Source organism: Caenorhabditis elegans, chromosome I, assembly GCF_000002985.6.
Source record: "Caenorhabditis elegans chromosome I".
Classification (NCBI taxonomy): Eukaryota; Metazoa; Nematoda; class Chromadorea; order Rhabditida; family Rhabditidae; genus Caenorhabditis; species Caenorhabditis elegans.
The window spans coordinates 3481854-3500278 of record NC_003279.8 but is presented as its reverse complement, the minus strand read 5'-3'; the positions used below and the strand labels follow the sequence as shown (position 1 = coordinate 3500278).

Below are 18425 nucleotides of genomic sequence, written 5' to 3'. Positions count from 1 at the left end.
CTCGGAACACTGAATAGAAATAGAAAACCGAAAAAAGAAAAAGAGAAATGTGTAGGCAAACGGATCAAGCGATGTAGAGATATATATGTACACATATGTACACACGATCGCTTATAAAACGGGACAATTGTTTTGAAATGGAAATTGAAATGGAATAATTATGGATTCAAAAATTGAAATTGATGCCTACCAAATTGGGCTTCCGCTTTCTAATAATTGACTTGAAAAATGGTGGAACTAGTGAAATAAGTTTTTTAAAGTGGCTGAAAATGAAAAAAAAAACTATTTTTCAAATTACAAAAACCAACTTCGAAAAAAAAATTCAGAATATATCCAAAAATACTACTGACAATTGTGAAACCTGAAAACCTGAAACTTCTAATTTATTTTCCTGAGACACTCTGACTTTGATTTTCAATACTCCATGCAATTAACATCTATTTCCTGTCAGTTTCTCATGGTGCAACGTCTGCGCCCTCCACCCTCCTACACACTCTCTACCTTTGCCTTGGCAACGAGAGGCTCAGAAAGGGACACCCTGCACCTTTTTACTAGCACAAATGTACTGAGACATGTCTCAGTTAGCTGCTATCAACTATCCACAACTTGAAGAATTCTTGCAAAATGATGGTCCTACCGAGGAAGAAGTTCGGGTTTGGTATGATAAGTTGGCGGAGGTAGGGTTTTTTTTCGTGATTTTTGCGTAGGCAGTGAGTGCCTACCTGCTTACCAGAAAATTATTTAAAACCCTTTTATTAAAATAAAAATTTTCAAGTTAAAAACTCCCTTGAAGATGAAACTCTGAAAATTCCTTAATGAAATTTTCAATTATCCGAATAGGCACAGGATGCCTTTCTGCCTACCAGCTGCCTACATGCGTGTATACTGACTGTAGGCACAAGGCCATAATGACGTACCTGTCTATAATAGGAACTAGGTAATTTGTTTAAAACTCAGTTTGAAACTAGTTTAAACTTATTTTATGATCAATTTGTATTTCGCAAAAAGTTTAATATCTAAAATAAAAATTCAAATTACAACAACATACTTTGAAGTCCCATTAGAAACTAGAAAAATTATACTTGAACCCTTCAATTTGTCCAAGGAGGCAGAGGATGCCTGCCTGCCAGGCGACCTATGCCTACTTACCTACATGCGTGCTAGAAATTGGTGGTAGATATGAGGACGTACCTTCTTACAGTATTATTTTAAAAATTATTGCAATATCTAGGCAGGCAGGCAAGCATTAAAACTTTCCTAAAGTTTGAACATATTAAAAAAAAATTTTAATCAGAAATTTCTGGACATTTCGAGGTTTGATTTAAAATTACAAAAAAAACCCTCAATTTTCAATTCCAGTACGAAATAGAAGGATCGGAGTCTCCACCGGAAATTGAACTACTCTACAATGGAGCCCGTTACCTCATGGGTTTCGGATTCACTGCAGCAGAAGAGCTTCGCAATGTGGCAGAGCAGGAGGCAGTGACAATGGCTGAAAAGGAAGATCAATGGGAAGAACAAAAGACTGCATTGAATCTGGAAATCGAGTCACTTCGAGACCGAATAACTTCGAAAGCAGATGTTGGAGACTCGACGGAAGCATTTCGAGCTCAAATCGATAGTTTGAAGGAGGAAAATCGGCAGTTACAGCAGTCGAATAGAGATCGAGATAGGGAGATGGCTGATCAGAGAGATCGATTTGAGAATTTGGCATCGAGAGTTGATACATTGACAAGAGAAAGGGATGCTCTTTCTGAACATGTAAGTCTTTCAGATCGCAAAAACAAAGCATCAGATTTGATGTACAAAGATTATAAAAAAGACTCTAATAACTTTTTATTTGAATCAAATTTGATGATCATGGGGTACAATGCATTTTTTAATATCAGCAATTTTTTGAGAATAACTATTTTCAGAAAGCCCAACTGGAAGACACAATTCGAGAGCTCAATCGCCGGCTTTCGGCAAAAACAGAGGATACTGGAGCAGAATGGGAGAGCAAGAAATTGAAGTTGAGAAATGAGCAAGTGCTAACAATTAGCAGGCAAATGCAGGTAATGAGAAGAGTTTACATACATTTGCGCGTGAACGAAAAGTATGATTTTTGCGATCTGCGGTCTCTACACGACAAATTATTGTTATATGTATGAAAAAAGGTGTGCTCCTTTAAATATTATTGTAATTTCAAAATCACACTTCTGTGCGATTTCCATCGATTTTTCGTAGTTTTTCTGAATTTATATGAGTTTTAATTTTTTTAAAATTTTAGTAGTTAACAAGACAAAATAATTTTTATCGAAAAAACTGGTTTGAAATGTCAGTAATCTTAAAAGGTTTAACAAAAAATTGTCGTTTCGAGACCAGGTACAGTATTTTTTAGTAATACTCCCAAAATAATTTTCAGGCAGTTGTTTCACAAAATGAAGAGTTACGGGAAGAAATCGATCGCGTCAGTTATGCCCTGGAAGAAGCCACCCGAATCATTGAGCAGAGTGCTGTTAGGTAAACTTTTGAGCCAGATTCGAAGTTTTCACTTTTCTATTGGCAGGTATACCGAAATGACGAACAAGCTAGAAATTAGCCAACTGCGAATTGAAGAGCTCTTTAATCAGAACCGACGACTGACTCAAATCCTTCCTGAAGAGCTCGTGGAGCATGTTTCACAGTGCATTTCTGCGGCGGAGACTATGCTTTCCGGAAGACCAATTGATAAAGTGAACTTTTTAATTGAAGTTGGTGACTTGCTAGCTCCAAAGTTTCTAAATGAAGATGATAAAAAAGCATTGGAAGATGCGACTGGCCTGACAGAAGCCGAAGAGCAAAAGGAGAAGCTTGAAAGAGCAGAGGATCGGGTGAAAGGGCTGCAAGATGAACTAAATGCAGTTGTAGAGGAATCAAATAAAATGAGAACTATGATAAGAGAAGATAGAACTGGAGAAAAAGAGCAAGAGTTGGAGCAGTTGAAGAAGGAGCTTGTCGATGCAACTACACTTGCCAGGAACCTTTTCGGGGAGGCTATGTCAGAGGTTCCGGGTCAGGATCCAACGATGACGCTGCAAATGAGAATTTTGCAATTGGAGCATTCAATTGAGCAGTTGAATGATGAGAAGGAGAAACAGAAGAAAGTGATGGAAGAGTTGCAGTTCACAATTGAGCAGAAAGATGAAAATAATGGAGAAGTGCTCAGCGAGTTGAATAGGCTTAAAGATGTAAGTTTGCTTATAGGCGCCTACGCCTACTTGCCTAGAGAGAGCCAGGGGTGCGCGGCAATTGAAGACCGCTTGACCGTTTTCTTTTAGAAAACGACTAACCGAACACCAAAAAACAAGGTGAAATTTTTTCAATTTCCAAAATATAATTAGGTTTGAAAATTGCCGAAAATGTCAGGCAAAAGGCAATTTCGGCGATTTAGGCAATTGCCGAAAATTTCCAAAACCGGCAATTGCTGAAATTGTCGATTGCCGGAACTTTCCGATTGCCGGACGCCTGGAGAGAACTATTTGGTCAGAGCCCTTCATGTTGAAAAGTCCGGAAAACAAATTGAACTTGAACTCGGCAATTGAACTCGGCTTTGACGGCTTATATCTCGGTTGCCTGTTGGTTTATCACAAAATTGTTTACTATTAAAATATAGAAAAACATTTGATACGTATTTTGCTAGTTGAAAATTTTTTGATAAAGCTAAACGGAGTCCAGATATACAATCTCAAAGTTGAGAACCCTCTAAAAATGTGCAAATTTTTTCTTGAATCTCTTGTTTACAGGCGAAATTCGGAAGTGCTCGAGAAGAAATAACCCGTCTAGAAAAGCAGATGAAGTTCCGAGATGAGCAAATTGGGAAGCTTCAACAACATTGCACACTGCTCCAAGTGGAGCTGGGAAGGTAAATTCGTAACCAATTTATTTTTTAAAAATCAATAAAGTCTACTCCAGGTACGCGGAAGGTACCTATGAGCCAATTGTGAAGCCATCCCTTCCGAGACGAATCCGACGGCCAGATATGCTCCTGGCAACAAAAACAGTCAAGCCTGAAATTCAAAAAATAGATTCCCCAGTTGCTCCAAGTTCCCCACTGAAGCCATCACCGAGGGTGATAGAAGATGAGCCCAGAAATGCTCCAAATGCTCCGAATCCGAAAGAACCACCGAGATTTGTGCACAGCGGGGATTATTCAGATATAGCGCAGCAAGCAGTGTTGATTTCCAACTTGTATTACGAGCTTATGCAGCTTTTGGAGGTAAGCACACAAATGCCTGCCTGCCTACCTGCTACTTGGCCATGTGGTGTCAGAGTGTCCCATTTAGGATTGATCTACGTTGATCTACAAAAAATGCGGGAGAAGAGACGCAGAGTTTTCAGCTGATTTCGCATAGCTAAGAACGTGCTGACGTCACATTTTTCGGGCAAAAAATTCCCACATTTTTTGTAGATCAAACCGTACTGGCACTACGTGTTTGGCTATAATTTTTTTTTCAGGAAATATCTTACAAGGACGAAAAGCTCGTGGAAATCCACAAATCCTGGAAATCAACTCAAAAATCGTATCAGGAGATGAAGGCACAACTGGAAATGGCCTACGGGGAGATTCAAAGCTTGAAAAAAGAAAACTTGATGATCGAAGAACGGACCCTGGAAGAGCTCAAACAGACCGAATCAGTTGAGCTTCAACGATTGGTAGAGTCCATAAATGTCGAAGGAAGTGAAATGGAAAGGAGGCTGGGAGAAGCTACGAGGATGCTGGTGACAGAGAGAATGGAGAGAATGAGGTTAGTCTTGACCAATCAGTGAGGAGTGAGGGGCGTGGCAAACAACGTTGATTGGTAGGAGCTTCCACGTAGCTGTAGGAACAGTGGCTTTGCTTAAAAACTACGCAGCAATTCAAATTCAAGCGCAACCCAAAAGGCTCCGACAAATGAACACTAGCTGCGTTTGACACCCCATATCTCGTCTGTCTTAAACGTTATCAGAAAATTGTCAACTAACAAAATATGCACTATGTTTTTTCTTTACTTTTTTAATTTAAAATATTTAAATACCTTTTAAGACAATCGAGATATAAGCTGTCAAAAAAATTGAATTTGAAAAACAAAAAAAACCGAAAATTTCAGATTCACACGACAATGCACAATTTTGAGGACGAAAACTGAACGATTAGAAGAAGCAACTCGAAAATCAAAAGAAATGCTCCGCACAAAAGAGCTCAATGCTCAACGAGCAATAGGACGGCTTAAATATGAAGTTGAGACGACGACGATCGAGATCGGGCGACTGCAGACTCGTCTTCTGCAAAGTGTTCCAACTGAGGAATATGATAAATTGATGAGAAAATATAAGAGATTGATAAAAGAAACTACGGGAGTCGAGACTAATAATGAGGAGGTGATGGCTCGGCAGGAAATGACGGTGTACGCGAAGAGCCCAGTGGAAGCGGAGCTGGAGGCAAGAGAGAATATGCTCAAGGTTTGTAACCTGCCTACCGCTTTATTTCTGAATTTTGGCATGATCCAAGGCAAATGTTTTCGGCAAACGTCTATTCTTTCTAGTTAAAAAAATGTTTAAAACCCTCAATAATTCCAGAAAATGATAGACGTTGTATCTGACCAAAGTGACTTTTGGAATCAGGAATCAGCAATGCTACAGGCCGAAAACGAAGAACTCAAAAAGTTTATTGAAGATGTCGAAAATGAAAGTGACTTGAAAAGTGTACTTGGAGCAGTTGAGCGACGTCTTCTGAGCACGATTCGAGAGCTACGGGAAAATGAACGAGAATATTTGAGAGAAAAGAAAAAGTCGAGAGGGAATGATATAGAGAGTTCAAGGGATTCAGAGAGACTCAGACAGGAAAGGGTTGCACTTATTAATGTTATAATTGTCCTGCAACGGGAGAACAAGGTAAGTTGTAAGACCGAATTTGCGCGTACGATATGGTGCATCGATACCGCCCGAAAGGCGGCACTTTTGTTTTTCGATGCACCATGACTCGAAAAATTTGCCAAAATCAATTCACATAATGGATTAGAAACGTACATGATTACCGAACTTCCTGGTGCATCTAAAAGTGCAAGTACGCTCTACTGAATGTTGTTTTTTTTTCAAATTTTTTTTAGCAAAACAAGCGAAATTGAGAAAAAACACCAATTAAACTTGAGCGTCAAATGTGTATATATCAGTACCTATACGCATTTTGTCTACCGTATTCTCTGACGTTTGGGTGCAATTTTCTCAAAAACGAAAAAACACTGGTGTACTACTTTTACTGAAACAAAACATCACAATTTACGCGCAAATTTTATCTTGTTGAATAGTGCAAGTTATATTCCAGAACAGAATTAACTTTAACAACTAGTTTTTTATTCTTCCAGACCCTACGTGATCAAGCTGTTGGAACTGTCAGCTTACAACAACTTGAGCTACTTCGCTCGAATATATTCCAGGCGAGACAGAAAGAGGCCGAAATTGCAGCGAAAATGGAAAATATAGACAAGTTGAAGGAAGAATCTGAAACTGAAATGCTCAGAATTCGGGCTCTCCGAACTGCCAAGTAAGGAAATTTTTATAGAGAAAGGCTTAAAATTGTTATATTTTGCAGCGAGGTGTTGTCCAACTTTGACGGGCACGAAATGCAGCCGCAGGGCAATAATGAAGTGGCTGAAAGACAACTGCAATTGGCATATTTTACATCTTCTCAACAGAGTGCTAAAGCAAAGCAATTCGAGAGAATGGTGCATTTGAAGGAGCAAAGAGTGGCTGAGTTGAACGATGAAATGAGAGAGTTGAAGCAATGGAATCTGGAATTGATAACGACATTGGAGAATATTAAGACTTTCAAAGGGGTTTGTACTTTCACTGTTAATTCGTGATGTGCGCATAATGCCTCACAGAGGGAATTACTGTAGGTGTACTGTAGGTGTACTGTAGATGTATTGTAGGGGAACTGTATCATTACTGTAGGGGTATTGCAGACGTACTGTAGGACCCCCATTGCAATATATTAATTGCTTCAATGATTACTGTAGAGCATATTGTAGTAATACTGTAGATTTAGAAAACGGTTGGGATAGAGGTACTGTAAAACTACTACAAATGATTCTGTAGCAGTACTGTAGAGCCAGAGAACGGTAAGGGTACTGTAGAGGTATTGATGGAACTGCAGTGAGGGCACCTAGCGGTACTGTATCAATACTGCAGAGGTTCAGTTTGGATACTGTAGATGTAATGTAGGGCTACTGTAGGTGCATTGTATGGGTACTGTAGGGATGTTGTAGGTGCACTGTAGGTAGGGGAACTATATCAAACTGATTATTTGATATAGGGCACCATAGTGGTTGGGTAAGGATACTATAGATATACTGTAGATGTACAATATGCAAACTATTTTCAGGAACGACGAGAATCCCAACACATCAAACCAGAAATATCCCTGAAACCTCGAGAATCTATAGCGGTCGACCAACTTGAAGATAGTATGGATAAGGAAAGCGACTATGAAATGGATATCAAGAGTGAAACTTCTTCATCCGGTAGGTCACCTTTTTGCCTGTTTTCTGATAATAGGAAAAATTCCTAGATACAGTGCGCCCAACTTCTATAGCGCCCCCCTATTTTTTCTCATTTCACCACCTTCTGACATTTTTTACAAAAAACTGCTAATGCCATTCGATTCCAAATGTCGAAAAACCCCCTGTCCAAAATTTTCATCAAAAAATTCAATAGACTGAGGAGACTAGGTCAAAAAGTCTCTAAAACGACCGCCCAACTTCTATAGCGCCCCCTCGAATTTTTGATTTTTTCTAATAAAATCCCCTTTTTTTGGCTTTTTCTAAGAACAACTTATTCATGACTTAAGTTCAAACTGATCCAGACATCTTGCAAATCAATTTTCAAAAGAAATTTATCCGTGGAAATTCATAGGATCTCTAAAATTGTCCTGAAACGCCTAATTTTATGTTAGAGGGCGCTGCGCGGCGCCCAATACTTGAATCAGCACCAGAATCAACTAAGATGATCTACAACATCTATTTCATCGGTCTGAAATTTTTTCCTTCCTTCCATCGTGCGACAGAAAATGAATAAGACTCCATCAATGACGCCCGATCACATGCTCAAACGTTTAGATTTTGCAAAGGAAAATATGGGCACCGCATGGACAAAGGTATGGATCCAATTAAAAAAAAACAACATATTTACTTTGCAGATTGTGTTTTCCGATGAGAAGAAATTTAATTTGGATGGGCCGGACGGAAACAGATTTTACTGGAGAGATTTGAGAAAAGATCCAATGGTTTTTTCAAAAGGAAATTTCGGTGGTGGATCGGTGATGGTTTGGGCCGCTTTTTCGGAAAAGAAGAAGCTCCCCATCCAATTTACAAGTCATAAAATGACTGCTGTAGATTATCAGCAAGTCTTGGAAAAGGATTTAGTGAAGTTTTTGAGACACCCGTCGAAAAAAAACTGGCAGTTCCAACAGGACAACGCCAGTATTCATTCAGCCAATTCAACTCGTGCCTTTCTCAGCAGCAAGAAAATTAAACTCCTTAAATGGCCAGCTTGTTCACCGGACCTCAATCCGATCGAAAATATGTGGGCTTCCCTCGTGAGACTCGTGTACGCTAATGGAAAACAATATCCGAATGTTGCTGCTCTTAAAGTCGGAATTGAGGATTCATGGAACGCCATATCAGCTACAGAGATGCTATCTCGTACTAGTAGTATAATAAAAATAAGAGTTGCAAATCTTTAAAAAAAAATTCAGACCGATGAAATAGATGTTGTAGATCATCTTAGTTGATTCTGGTGCTGATTCAAGTATTGGGCGCCGCGCAGCGCCCTCTAACATAAAATTAGGCGTTTCAGGACAATTTTAGAGATCCTACGAATTTCCACGGATAAATTTCTTTTGAAAATTGATTTGCAAGATGTCTGGATCAGTTTGAACTTAAGTCATGAATAAGTTGTTCTTAGAAAAAGCCAAAAAAAGGGGATTTTATTAGAAAAAATCAAAAATTCGAGGGGGCGCTATAGAAGTTGGGCGGTCGTTTTAGAGACTTTTTGACCTAGTCTCCTCAGTCTATTGAATTTTTTTATGAAAATTTTGGACAGGGGGTTTTTCGACATCTGGAATCGAATGGCATTAGCAGTTTTTTGTAAAAAATGTCAGAAGGTGGTGAAATGAGAAAAAATAGGGGGGCGCTATAGAAGTTGGGCGCACTGTATATACTATATATTTCAGAAGCTTCTTCCGACCGAATAATTGTGCGAACAATAGTTCAAGACAACGTCGATGCCTTTGAAAATCGGATCAAAGAAATCAAAGCTTCTGCTCAGTTGGCTGTGCAGGGCTACAAGGAACAGCTGGAGTTGAAAGAGATCGCTATAGATAGATACAAGAAATTGCTTCGGGAGAAGATTGATGAAGGGGTACAGGTGAGCAAATTGGAGGATACTGTAGGGGTACTGTAGGGGTACTGTAGGAGTAAGGTAGGGATACTGTGTGCACTTTAAAAGAGCTGAGAGAGTACTGTATGGATACTGTATAGGTAGTGTATGAATGTATAGGGGTACTGTACATAGATGTGATATAGGGCTACTGAATAGGTAATGTAGGAGTACTGTAGAAGTACGGTAGGGATACTGTTGTGTATAACAGGAAAGTTGTAGAGGTACTGTAGGTGCACTGCAGGGGTACTGTGGATGTGTTGTTGGGGTACTGTAGATGTACTGTGAAGGTACTGTAGGAGTGCTGCAGAAGTACGGTAGGGATACTGCACAATAGGAAGTTGTAAGGTACTGTAGGTGTACTGCAGGGATCATGCAGATGTGTTGTAGGGGTACTGTAGATGTAGGGTAAAGATACTGTAGGGTTACTGTAGCGGTAATAAACTAAATTTCTCAATGTTTCAGATAATTGAAAAAGTGGAGATTGTCCACCAGGAAGTCGAAATTCCAGACCGTTCCACTGAGGAACAGCTCAGAAAAACTGAAGTAAAACTCAAGGAGCTTGAGTCAGAAATGCGAAAACTAAAAGCAAAAAGAGCAGAAATTGTGAAAAACGACGACGAGCAGGACGATGTGTCGGAGAGAATCGAAAGATTCAAAGAATTTCTAGACGAAGAGGTTCAGACAGAATGGGAATATCCACAGGTTTCATCTCGATTAAACAATGAGGAAGAGGTTGAGCAATTGCCAAAGTCGGCGAAAAGCGAGAAGGTTAGGCGACTGGTAGGTTAAGGCAGGCAGGTAGGCACGGCATCAAAAATAACATTAATTTTTCAGGAAGAAGAAATGCAATTGCTCCAGGAGCTCGTTGCAAAATCGGATTCAAAAGACGGAGAGAACATGCGACAGAAGACGGAAATTCGGGATTTGAAGGCGAGAATTCAGAGATTGACGAAAACAAATAAAGAACTTCTTGTGACTTGTGAGCAAATTAAGGAAGATGCTCTCGCCGAGCTATCGACTTTCCGGAGGAATAACGAGAACTCCGATGAGAGGAGGATGACTGATTTGAGGTAAAATTGCAGGTGACAGTTGGACTAGGTTACAAAAATGCCTATTTGAAAGAAACTTACAATGGCTGCTAAAAAAAATTCCTTTGAAATTTTTTTAAATTAAAAATCAGAAAAACCGAGTTGGAAGAGTTGAACCGAGAGAGCTCAATCAAATTTGAATTCCCGCGAAAAATCTATATTTTTGGCCTTTTTACTATCAGTATGGGAGTCTTTTAGAAAGATTTTCCAAAAATAATTTTTTTTTTTAATTTTAATTTGCCCGCAAATTCCTATGTGCTCAAAAATAAATAAATTCAAAGATGCTTTAATAAAACAAATAATACTAGGGTTTGTAGACCCATTTGGAGCCTGCTGTAGTCCCAATACTTGTTAAGAATTGGTTTATTCCAGAGTGGAACTCGACAGACTAAGAACCACAAATCGTACACTTCGAAATGCAAATGAAGAAATGAAAAATGAGCTGAGCCGGCTGAAGCAGACTGTTGAACGACGGGATACTAAGGTGACCTTCATTTTTATTTTAAAAAACTAAAACTCCAAATTTCAGAATGAGCCGGACGAGTGGGAGAGGAGAAAGCGTCAAGATGAGATTATAGCCTCACTTAAGGAAAAACTGAAGAGTATGTGTTCTTAGATTTTCGGATTTTCCAAACGTAAAAAATTTCAGAACGAGACATTGCCGAAAAGGATTATTTAGAAAAGTTGAAGAAACGAGAAATGGTAATTGAAACTATGCGGAACGATCAAGGCCTTAGAAGTTCGGAGATTGAACGGCTACAGAGGAAGTTGAAAGCGGTAAGTACAGGAGTGACGTCACCAGTGGTCTCATGCCTACTTTCAGAACGATCCATCTGTTATCAAGCTGCAATTGAATAAAGAATGGAAGGAAAAGTTAGATGTACTTGAGGCCAATATAACCAAGAAAAACGAGGTGAAAATGAGAATGTGAAAAATATTTCTAAAAAGTCATCGGCCGAGTTGTAACTTTTTCTAGGCCACGTAGCAAAAAACTGATGTGTTGGTGCCTTCAAAAAAAAATTGAAAAAAATTCAGTCATTTTGAAAATTTTAAGACTATTTTTATAATTGATTGTTTTCCAGGAGTTGACAGCTTGCAACCGTACCCTTCTCCGCCTCAAATCTGAGCTGGAAACCAACCGAAAACGCCATGCCAGTGAAATTGAAAAAATCCGAGTCGACAACAATTCAAACGTCCAGAAGGAAGTTAAAAGAGCAAGAGAAGAAGTTAAAAAGGCGATGACTGTAATAAAACCTCAAATGAGCACAGTTGAAATACAGGCAGATCTTCTCGAGAAACGACATTCGGGAAGTACTAAGAGTCATAGATCGGAAACAGTATCTCATAATAAAATTGAACTTTCTACAATTTCTTCATCGTCTTCCTCGATATCTTCTCCAGCTTCTTCTTCAAAATCTCATAGATCAAAGACTCTTAAATCCATATCGCGAGATTCAATTCTCGAGGAGAGGAGATTAAGTCAAAAATCATTTGATGAGCAACCCAACATTCCTGCTCCAAAATCTGACACAAGTGATTATTATCAGCTGAGGGAAAGTCTGCAAATGGTTAGTAGACAAAAAAAATCTTACCACCTAATTTCCTCTATTCCAGACGCAAGAAAGACTCATCGAAAGTCAGGAAAAACTGATTCAAATGGAACGGGACTATTCGTCGCTTCATGAGAAGTTTGATAGACTGAAATTAAGATTCGATAGAGATGAAAAACCAACTGGTGCTGTCCTAGTTCTATCAGATAAGCTGGCGGCAAAGGATCGAGAAATTGCTCAATTGGTAAGGGAATGTGCGGAACAAAACTATTTTTAATTGTTTTTTTGTTTCAGAAAAATCGCATTGCTCATCTCCAAAACACTGTTCACTTACCACAATGATTTTTTTAATAATTATTTTTCTGTAAGAATAAATAGGGTTTCCAATTTCAAAGAAAAATATTTAATTTTTTATTTGAGTGTTCTACGGATTTCTGGCTTCCCACATAAATTGAAATGGAAGAGTTTGCCGAACTAGGCCATTTTGGCTCGGCCATATCTGGGGTAGATTTACGGTGCGTTGCGTGTCGCTTCGCGGCTCGATTTTAGTTGTAAAACTAAATGTATTTGTCCGTGTGGAGTACACGACACTTTCCCACGAGTTGTTTATGTCAATCTATTTTTTGGTATGTCAATCTATTTTTTGGTATGTCAATCTATTTTTTGGTATGTCAATCTATTTTTTGGTATATCAATCTATTTTTTGGTATGTCAATCTATTTTTTGGTATGCCAATCTATTTTTTGGTATACCAATCTATTTTTTGGTATGTCAATCTATTTTTTGGTATGTCAATCTATTTTTTGGTATGTCAATCTATTTTTTGGTATGTCAATCTATTTTTTGGTATGTCAATCTATTTTTTGGTATGTCAATCTATTTTTTGGTATGTCAATCTATTTTTTGGTATGTCAATCTATTTTTTGGTATGTCAATCTATTTTTTGGTATGTCAATCTATTTTTTGGTATGCCAATCTATTTTTTGGTATACCAATCTATTTTTTGGTATGTCAATCTATTTTTTGGTATGCCAATCTATTTTTTGGTATACCAATCTATTTTTTGGTATGTCAATCTATTTTTTGGTATGTCAATCTATTTTTTGGTATGTCAATCTATTTTTTGGTATGTCAATCTATTTTTTGGTATGTCAATCTATTTTTTGGTATGTCAATCTATTTTTTGGTATGTCAATCTATTTTTTGGTATGTCAATCTATTTTTTGGTATGTCAATCTATTTTTTGGTATGTCAATCTATTTTTTGGTATGTCAATCTATTTTTTGGTATGTCAATCTATTTTTTGGTATGTCAATCTATTTTTTGGTATGTCAATCTATTTTTTGGTATATCAATCTATTTTTTGGTATACCAATCTATTTTTTGGTATGTCAATCTATTTTTTGGTATGTCAATCTATTTTTTGGTATGTCAATCTATTTTTTGGTATGTCAATCTATTTTTTGGTATGTCAATCTATTTTTTGGTATATCAATCTATTTTTTGGTATGTCAATCTATTTTTTGGTATGTCAATCTATTTTTTGGTATGTCAATCTATTTTTTGGTATGTCAATCTATTTTTTGGTATGTCAATCTATTTTTTGGTATGTCAATCTATTTTTTGGTATGTCAATCTATTTTTTGGTATGTCAATCTATTTTTTGGTATGTCAATCTATTTTTTGGTATATCAATCTATTTTTTGGTATGTCAATCTATTTTTTGGTATGTCAATCTATTTTTTGGTATGCCAATCTATTTTTTGGTATACCAATCTATTTTTTGGTATGTCAATCTATTTTTTGGTATGTCAATCTATTTTTTGGTATGTCAATCTATTTTTTGGTATGTCAATCTATTTTTTGGTATGTCAATCTATTTTTTGGTATATCAATCTATTTTTTGGTATGTCAATCTATTTTTTGGTATGTCAATCTATTTTTTGGTATGTCAATCTATTTTTTGGTATGTCAATCTATTTTTTGGTATGTCAATCTATTTTTTGGTATGTCAATCTATTTTTTGGTATGTCAATCTATTTTTTGGTATGTCAATCTATTTTTTGGTATGTCAATCTATTTTTTGGTATGTCAATCTATTTTTTGGTATGCCAATCTATTTTTTGGTATACCAATCTATTTTTTGGTATGTCAATCTATTTTTTGGTATGTCAATCTATTTTTTGGTATGTCAATCTATTTTTTGGTATGTCAATCTATTTTTTGGTATGTCAATCTATTTTTTGGTATGTCAATCTATTTTTTGGTATGTCAATCTATTTTTTGGTATGTCAATCTATTTTTTGGTATATCAATCTATTTTTTGGTATACCAATCTATTTTTTGGTATGTCAATCTATTTTTTGGTATGTCAATCTATTTTTTGGTATGTCAATCTATTTTTTGGTATGTCAATCTATTTTTTGGTATGTCAATCTATTTTTTGGTATATCAATCTATTTTTTGGTATGTCAATCTATTTTTTGGTATGTCAATCTATTTTTTGGTATGTCAATCTATTTTTTGGTATGTCAATCTATTTTTTGGTATGTCAATCTATTTTTTGGTATGTCAATCTATTTTTTGGTATGTCAATCTATTTTTTGGTATGTCAATCTATTTTTTGGTATGTCAATCTATTTTTTGGTATGTCAATCTATTTTTTGGTATATCAATCTATTTTTTGGTATGTCAATCTATTTTTTGGTATGTCAATCTATTTTTTGGTATATCAATCTATTTTTTGGTATATCAATCTATTTTTTGGTATGTCAATCTATTTTTTGGTATGCCAATCTATTTTTTGGTATGTCAATCTATTTTTTGGTATGTCAATCTATTTTTTGGTATGTCAATCTATTTTTTGGTATGTCAATCTATTTTTTGGTATGTCAATCTATTTTTTGGTATGTCAATCTATTTTTTGGTATGTCAATCTATTTTTTGGTATGTCAATCTATTTTTTGGTATGTCAATCTATTTTTTGGTATGTCAATCTATTTTTTGGTATATCAATCTATTTTTTGGTATGTCAATCTATTTTTTTGGGCGATTGTCAATGGAGCGGCCAGAACCCCGTGGGACATCATAAATCAATGTACAGATAATGTGTGATGTGTCCATCAGGAACCTCGCAGTATTGTTATTACGGGAACACAAAATTCTAAGAATGCGGATAGCGCAACATATTTGACGCGCAAAATATCTCGTAGCGAAAACTACAGTAATTCTTTTAAAGACTACTGTACGGTTTGTGTCGATTTACGCGCTCGATTTTCGGAATGTTTTATAATTTCTTTTTGAATATCGATAGCGATTTATAATTTTCCTCCGTTTCTTGTATTATTTCGTCATTTTTCGCTAAATTTTAATATTCAATCCATAAATAATAATTTTACTAATTCATGCCAAGAATCGAGATCCCGTAAATCGACACAGTGCTACAGTAATCATTTAAAGAATTACTGTAGTTTTCGCTACGAGACATTTTGCGCGTCAGATGTGTTGTGCAATACGCATTCTCAGAATTTAGTGTTCCCGTAATAGTATGCATCAGAGGTAAGCCGCAAAATTTTTTTCCGGCAAATCGTCAAATTCCCGGAATTGAAAAATTCAAATTTCCCAAATTGGTCAGTCTTATAAAAAACCCTGAAAACTTCCAGCAAATGGGTGTTGGGCAAATCGGCAAATTGACGGAATTGAAAATTTCCAAATTTTTTATTGTTTTCTTAGCTTTGTGTGTTCCATTAAAAAAAGGATAAAGGTAAATAAAAACCTTATTTCGTTTCAATCAATATTTCACAAAAATCAAATAAGAAATTGAATAGTTAGTGTGAGCTACTTGGCTCTCTTCTTCGGTGGTCCACCCTTCTTTGCTCCCTTCTTCGCCTTCTCAGCTTCCTCCGCCTTTCGTTTTGTCGCAGCTGTCACACATGTAACCTTGGTCGAGTTTCCGAAGAACGAGTCAATTCGTCCTTGTGTTCCAGATTTACGGCTAGTCTTCAGTTTTGCCAACGCGTTTCGGATGCGCTCCTCACTGGAAATGAAAGAAAAATTAGATGAAGTTCATGAGGTTCATGGGGACAAACTTGAAGTTCTTCTCTCCGCACAAGAACTGAATGACACCTTCGACATCGGCTTCCTTCCATGTCAGTTCAACTTCTTCCGGTTTTGTCACTTCTGGATTGAGGAAAAGCTCACGAGCACGCTTGTATGGCCAATCCTCTGGTGGTGGGTATTTCTGGAATTTTTTTTAGAAATTAGATATATTATAGATCCGCAGAAAAATCCAATTTGAAATCGATGTGTTAACGCGCTCCACTGCTAATTCAAAAGGCTCCGCTTTCGAGCCAAAAGTGTTGTTTAAAAAATTCCGATTTTTCGGTTTTTTTCTAGAAGGAAAGTGAAATTTTTCGATTTTTTTTAAGAGAAAAAAGAAAATTTTCCATTTTTCGGTTTTTTCTAGTAGGAAATTGAAATTTTTCGATTTTTTTAGACAAAACTGAAAATTTCCGCTTTTTTTTGTCAGTTTTTTCACAAAAAACATTGAAAACTTTCGATTTATTTTTTTTCAATTTTTCGAGTTTTTTTCAGAGAAAAAATCGAAAAACGAACAAATTCATAATTTTTTCAATAATAAATCTTTAGGAGAAACAATATAGCTTTTTTTAAAGTTTGATGAGAAAAATAAAATAATTTTTCTCCAATAAATTGAAAAATGACAGGAAAATATTGGAAATTCGATTTTTTTTTTCTCGAAAAATTACGCTTGCACGCATAATGGGCCTCGTTAGCTATTTGGCGGCAAAACCGTAAGTTCAAAATTTGCTAATTTTTTATTGAATTTTTCGGCTTTTTTAGTTGTTTCCATTGATTTTCATGCCAAAATTAATTTAAAAAAAAAGGCAAAACTAAGTGAAAAATTCGAATTTATGATTTCACCGGCAAGTACCTAACGAGACCCATGGTTCGGGGCATTTATTTGCCGTGGAGCGCGTTTATAATAAAATAGGCATTTTACGAACGACGAACATTTTGATCGATATTCTCAAGAATCGTCTCAATATTCTTGTGCTGTCTGATCAGCTCAACAGCCTTCTTAGGCCCGACGCCTCGAATAGTTCCACAATAGTCACAGCCGAGAAGAATACACAAATCAATAAATTCCTCAACGCTTAGCTTCATTTCTTCGAGAGCCAAAGAAAGATTGAACTCCTTGATCGGGATTTTCTTGGCGACTGGAGCCAGGAAATGTCTGAGAAGAACCGTGGAGCCGAAGGTCAGCGCGTCCATATCCTCAGTGACAGTTCCGAATACTTTTCCAGCTTTCACGAGATGAGCACACTGAGCTTCTGCCTCGCATGGAGCCTCGACAACTGGAATTCCCATTAATCCCAGCAAACGCTTCGCCTCGTCGTTCTGTTGTTTTGTGACTTTTACGAGTCTTCTCTCGAACTTCTCCGCTTCCTTAACATCTCCCTTCTCCTTGGCCTCAGTCAGCGCTTTTTCTGCTTCAGCACGACGCTCGGAACGTTTTTCAAGCTCTCCACCCTTCATATCCGGTGGTTTTCCGTCGAAAACGTAGACAGGCTTCACTCCGTTCTCGAACATTCGAACCGTACGATTCAGCATTCCCATCAAGTGACTTGTGGTTTCTCCATCTTCACTTTGAAGCTGGGAACCATCTTGACGAACAGCAATGAGGAATTGGTAGAGGCACATTGATGCGTCGATTGCTACCTGAAAAAAAAACATTTTTTTTTGTTTTTTTGCTTGTAAAGACTCAAAACTCGTCGAAATTTAAGACATTTACCCGGAAATTTCTTCAAAATGTTCAAAATTATGTAAAAATGAGCCAATTTTAGAGCTGAAAATCTTCAAATTTTTCTGATTTATCGCGTCGAACCGATAAATCATTAATCAACAAAATAGCAGGAGATAAACGACTAAAATATTTTAAAATATGAAAATCAGACTGCGGCGCACAGAAAAGTAGACGAAATTGGAGATTTTCGCTTTAAAAAATTATTTTTTCGAATTTTTGAACCTTCAATTTTGCAAATCTAAGGAAAAAATTCCCGTACTGTTCTTCCGAAGAACGCCTTCATCTCGTTGACTTTAATCGCGGAGGGAGCATTATCAGCAATCACTTGGGAGAGTCCTTTAATTCCCATAGCGGTGTGGGGTTAGTCCTTGTGAATTTATATCTGAAATATTCTGAAATTGGGAAGTTTGTGGATTTTTGAGTGGAAAACGGGGGTAGGAAACGAATTACAGCGAATTTCGAAAAAAAAACACGATTTTCCTTTTTGTTCTCCAATTAAATAGGGTTTTTTAGGTTTTACCGAAC

The 18425-nt window shown here is 36.8% G+C and overlaps 2 protein-coding genes across 2 annotated transcripts; one reads left to right on the top strand and one right to left on the bottom strand.

Moving 5' to 3' along the window:
• Positions 1–572: 572 nt before the first annotated feature.
• ccep-290 (uncharacterized protein) lies at positions 573–12475 on the top strand (the record flags this gene model as incomplete). The annotated part of the gene is made up of 23 exons (NM_058769.5): positions 573–677; positions 1360–1761; positions 1917–2054; positions 2405–2502; positions 2549–3209; positions 3765–3883; positions 3934–4237; positions 4477–4766; positions 5109–5460; positions 5578–5892; positions 6363–6541; positions 6590–6833; positions 7382–7520; positions 9230–9423; positions 9901–10218; positions 10273–10508; positions 10899–11010; positions 11056–11128; positions 11176–11303; positions 11350–11439; positions 11609–12094; positions 12141–12320; positions 12371–12475. 23 exons carry the CDS (start codon positions 573–575, stop codon positions 12416–12418), a joined length of 5211 nt encoding a protein of 1736 aa, NP_491170.3. The 3' UTR covers positions 12419–12475.
• A 3303-nt stretch (positions 12476–15778) lies between these two features.
• On the bottom strand, positions 15779–18282 carry crn-1 (Flap endonuclease 1). The gene is made up of 4 exons (NM_058767.9): positions 18160–18282; positions 17108–17815; positions 16165–16316; positions 15779–16112 (listed from the first exon to the last, which is right to left on the bottom strand). The coding sequence occupies exons 1-4, from the start codon at positions 18247–18249 to the stop codon at positions 15914–15916; spliced, it is 1149 nt and encodes a 382-aa protein (NP_491168.1). The 5' UTR covers positions 18250–18282; the 3' UTR covers positions 15779–15913.
• Positions 18283–18425: the final 143 nt, after the last annotated feature.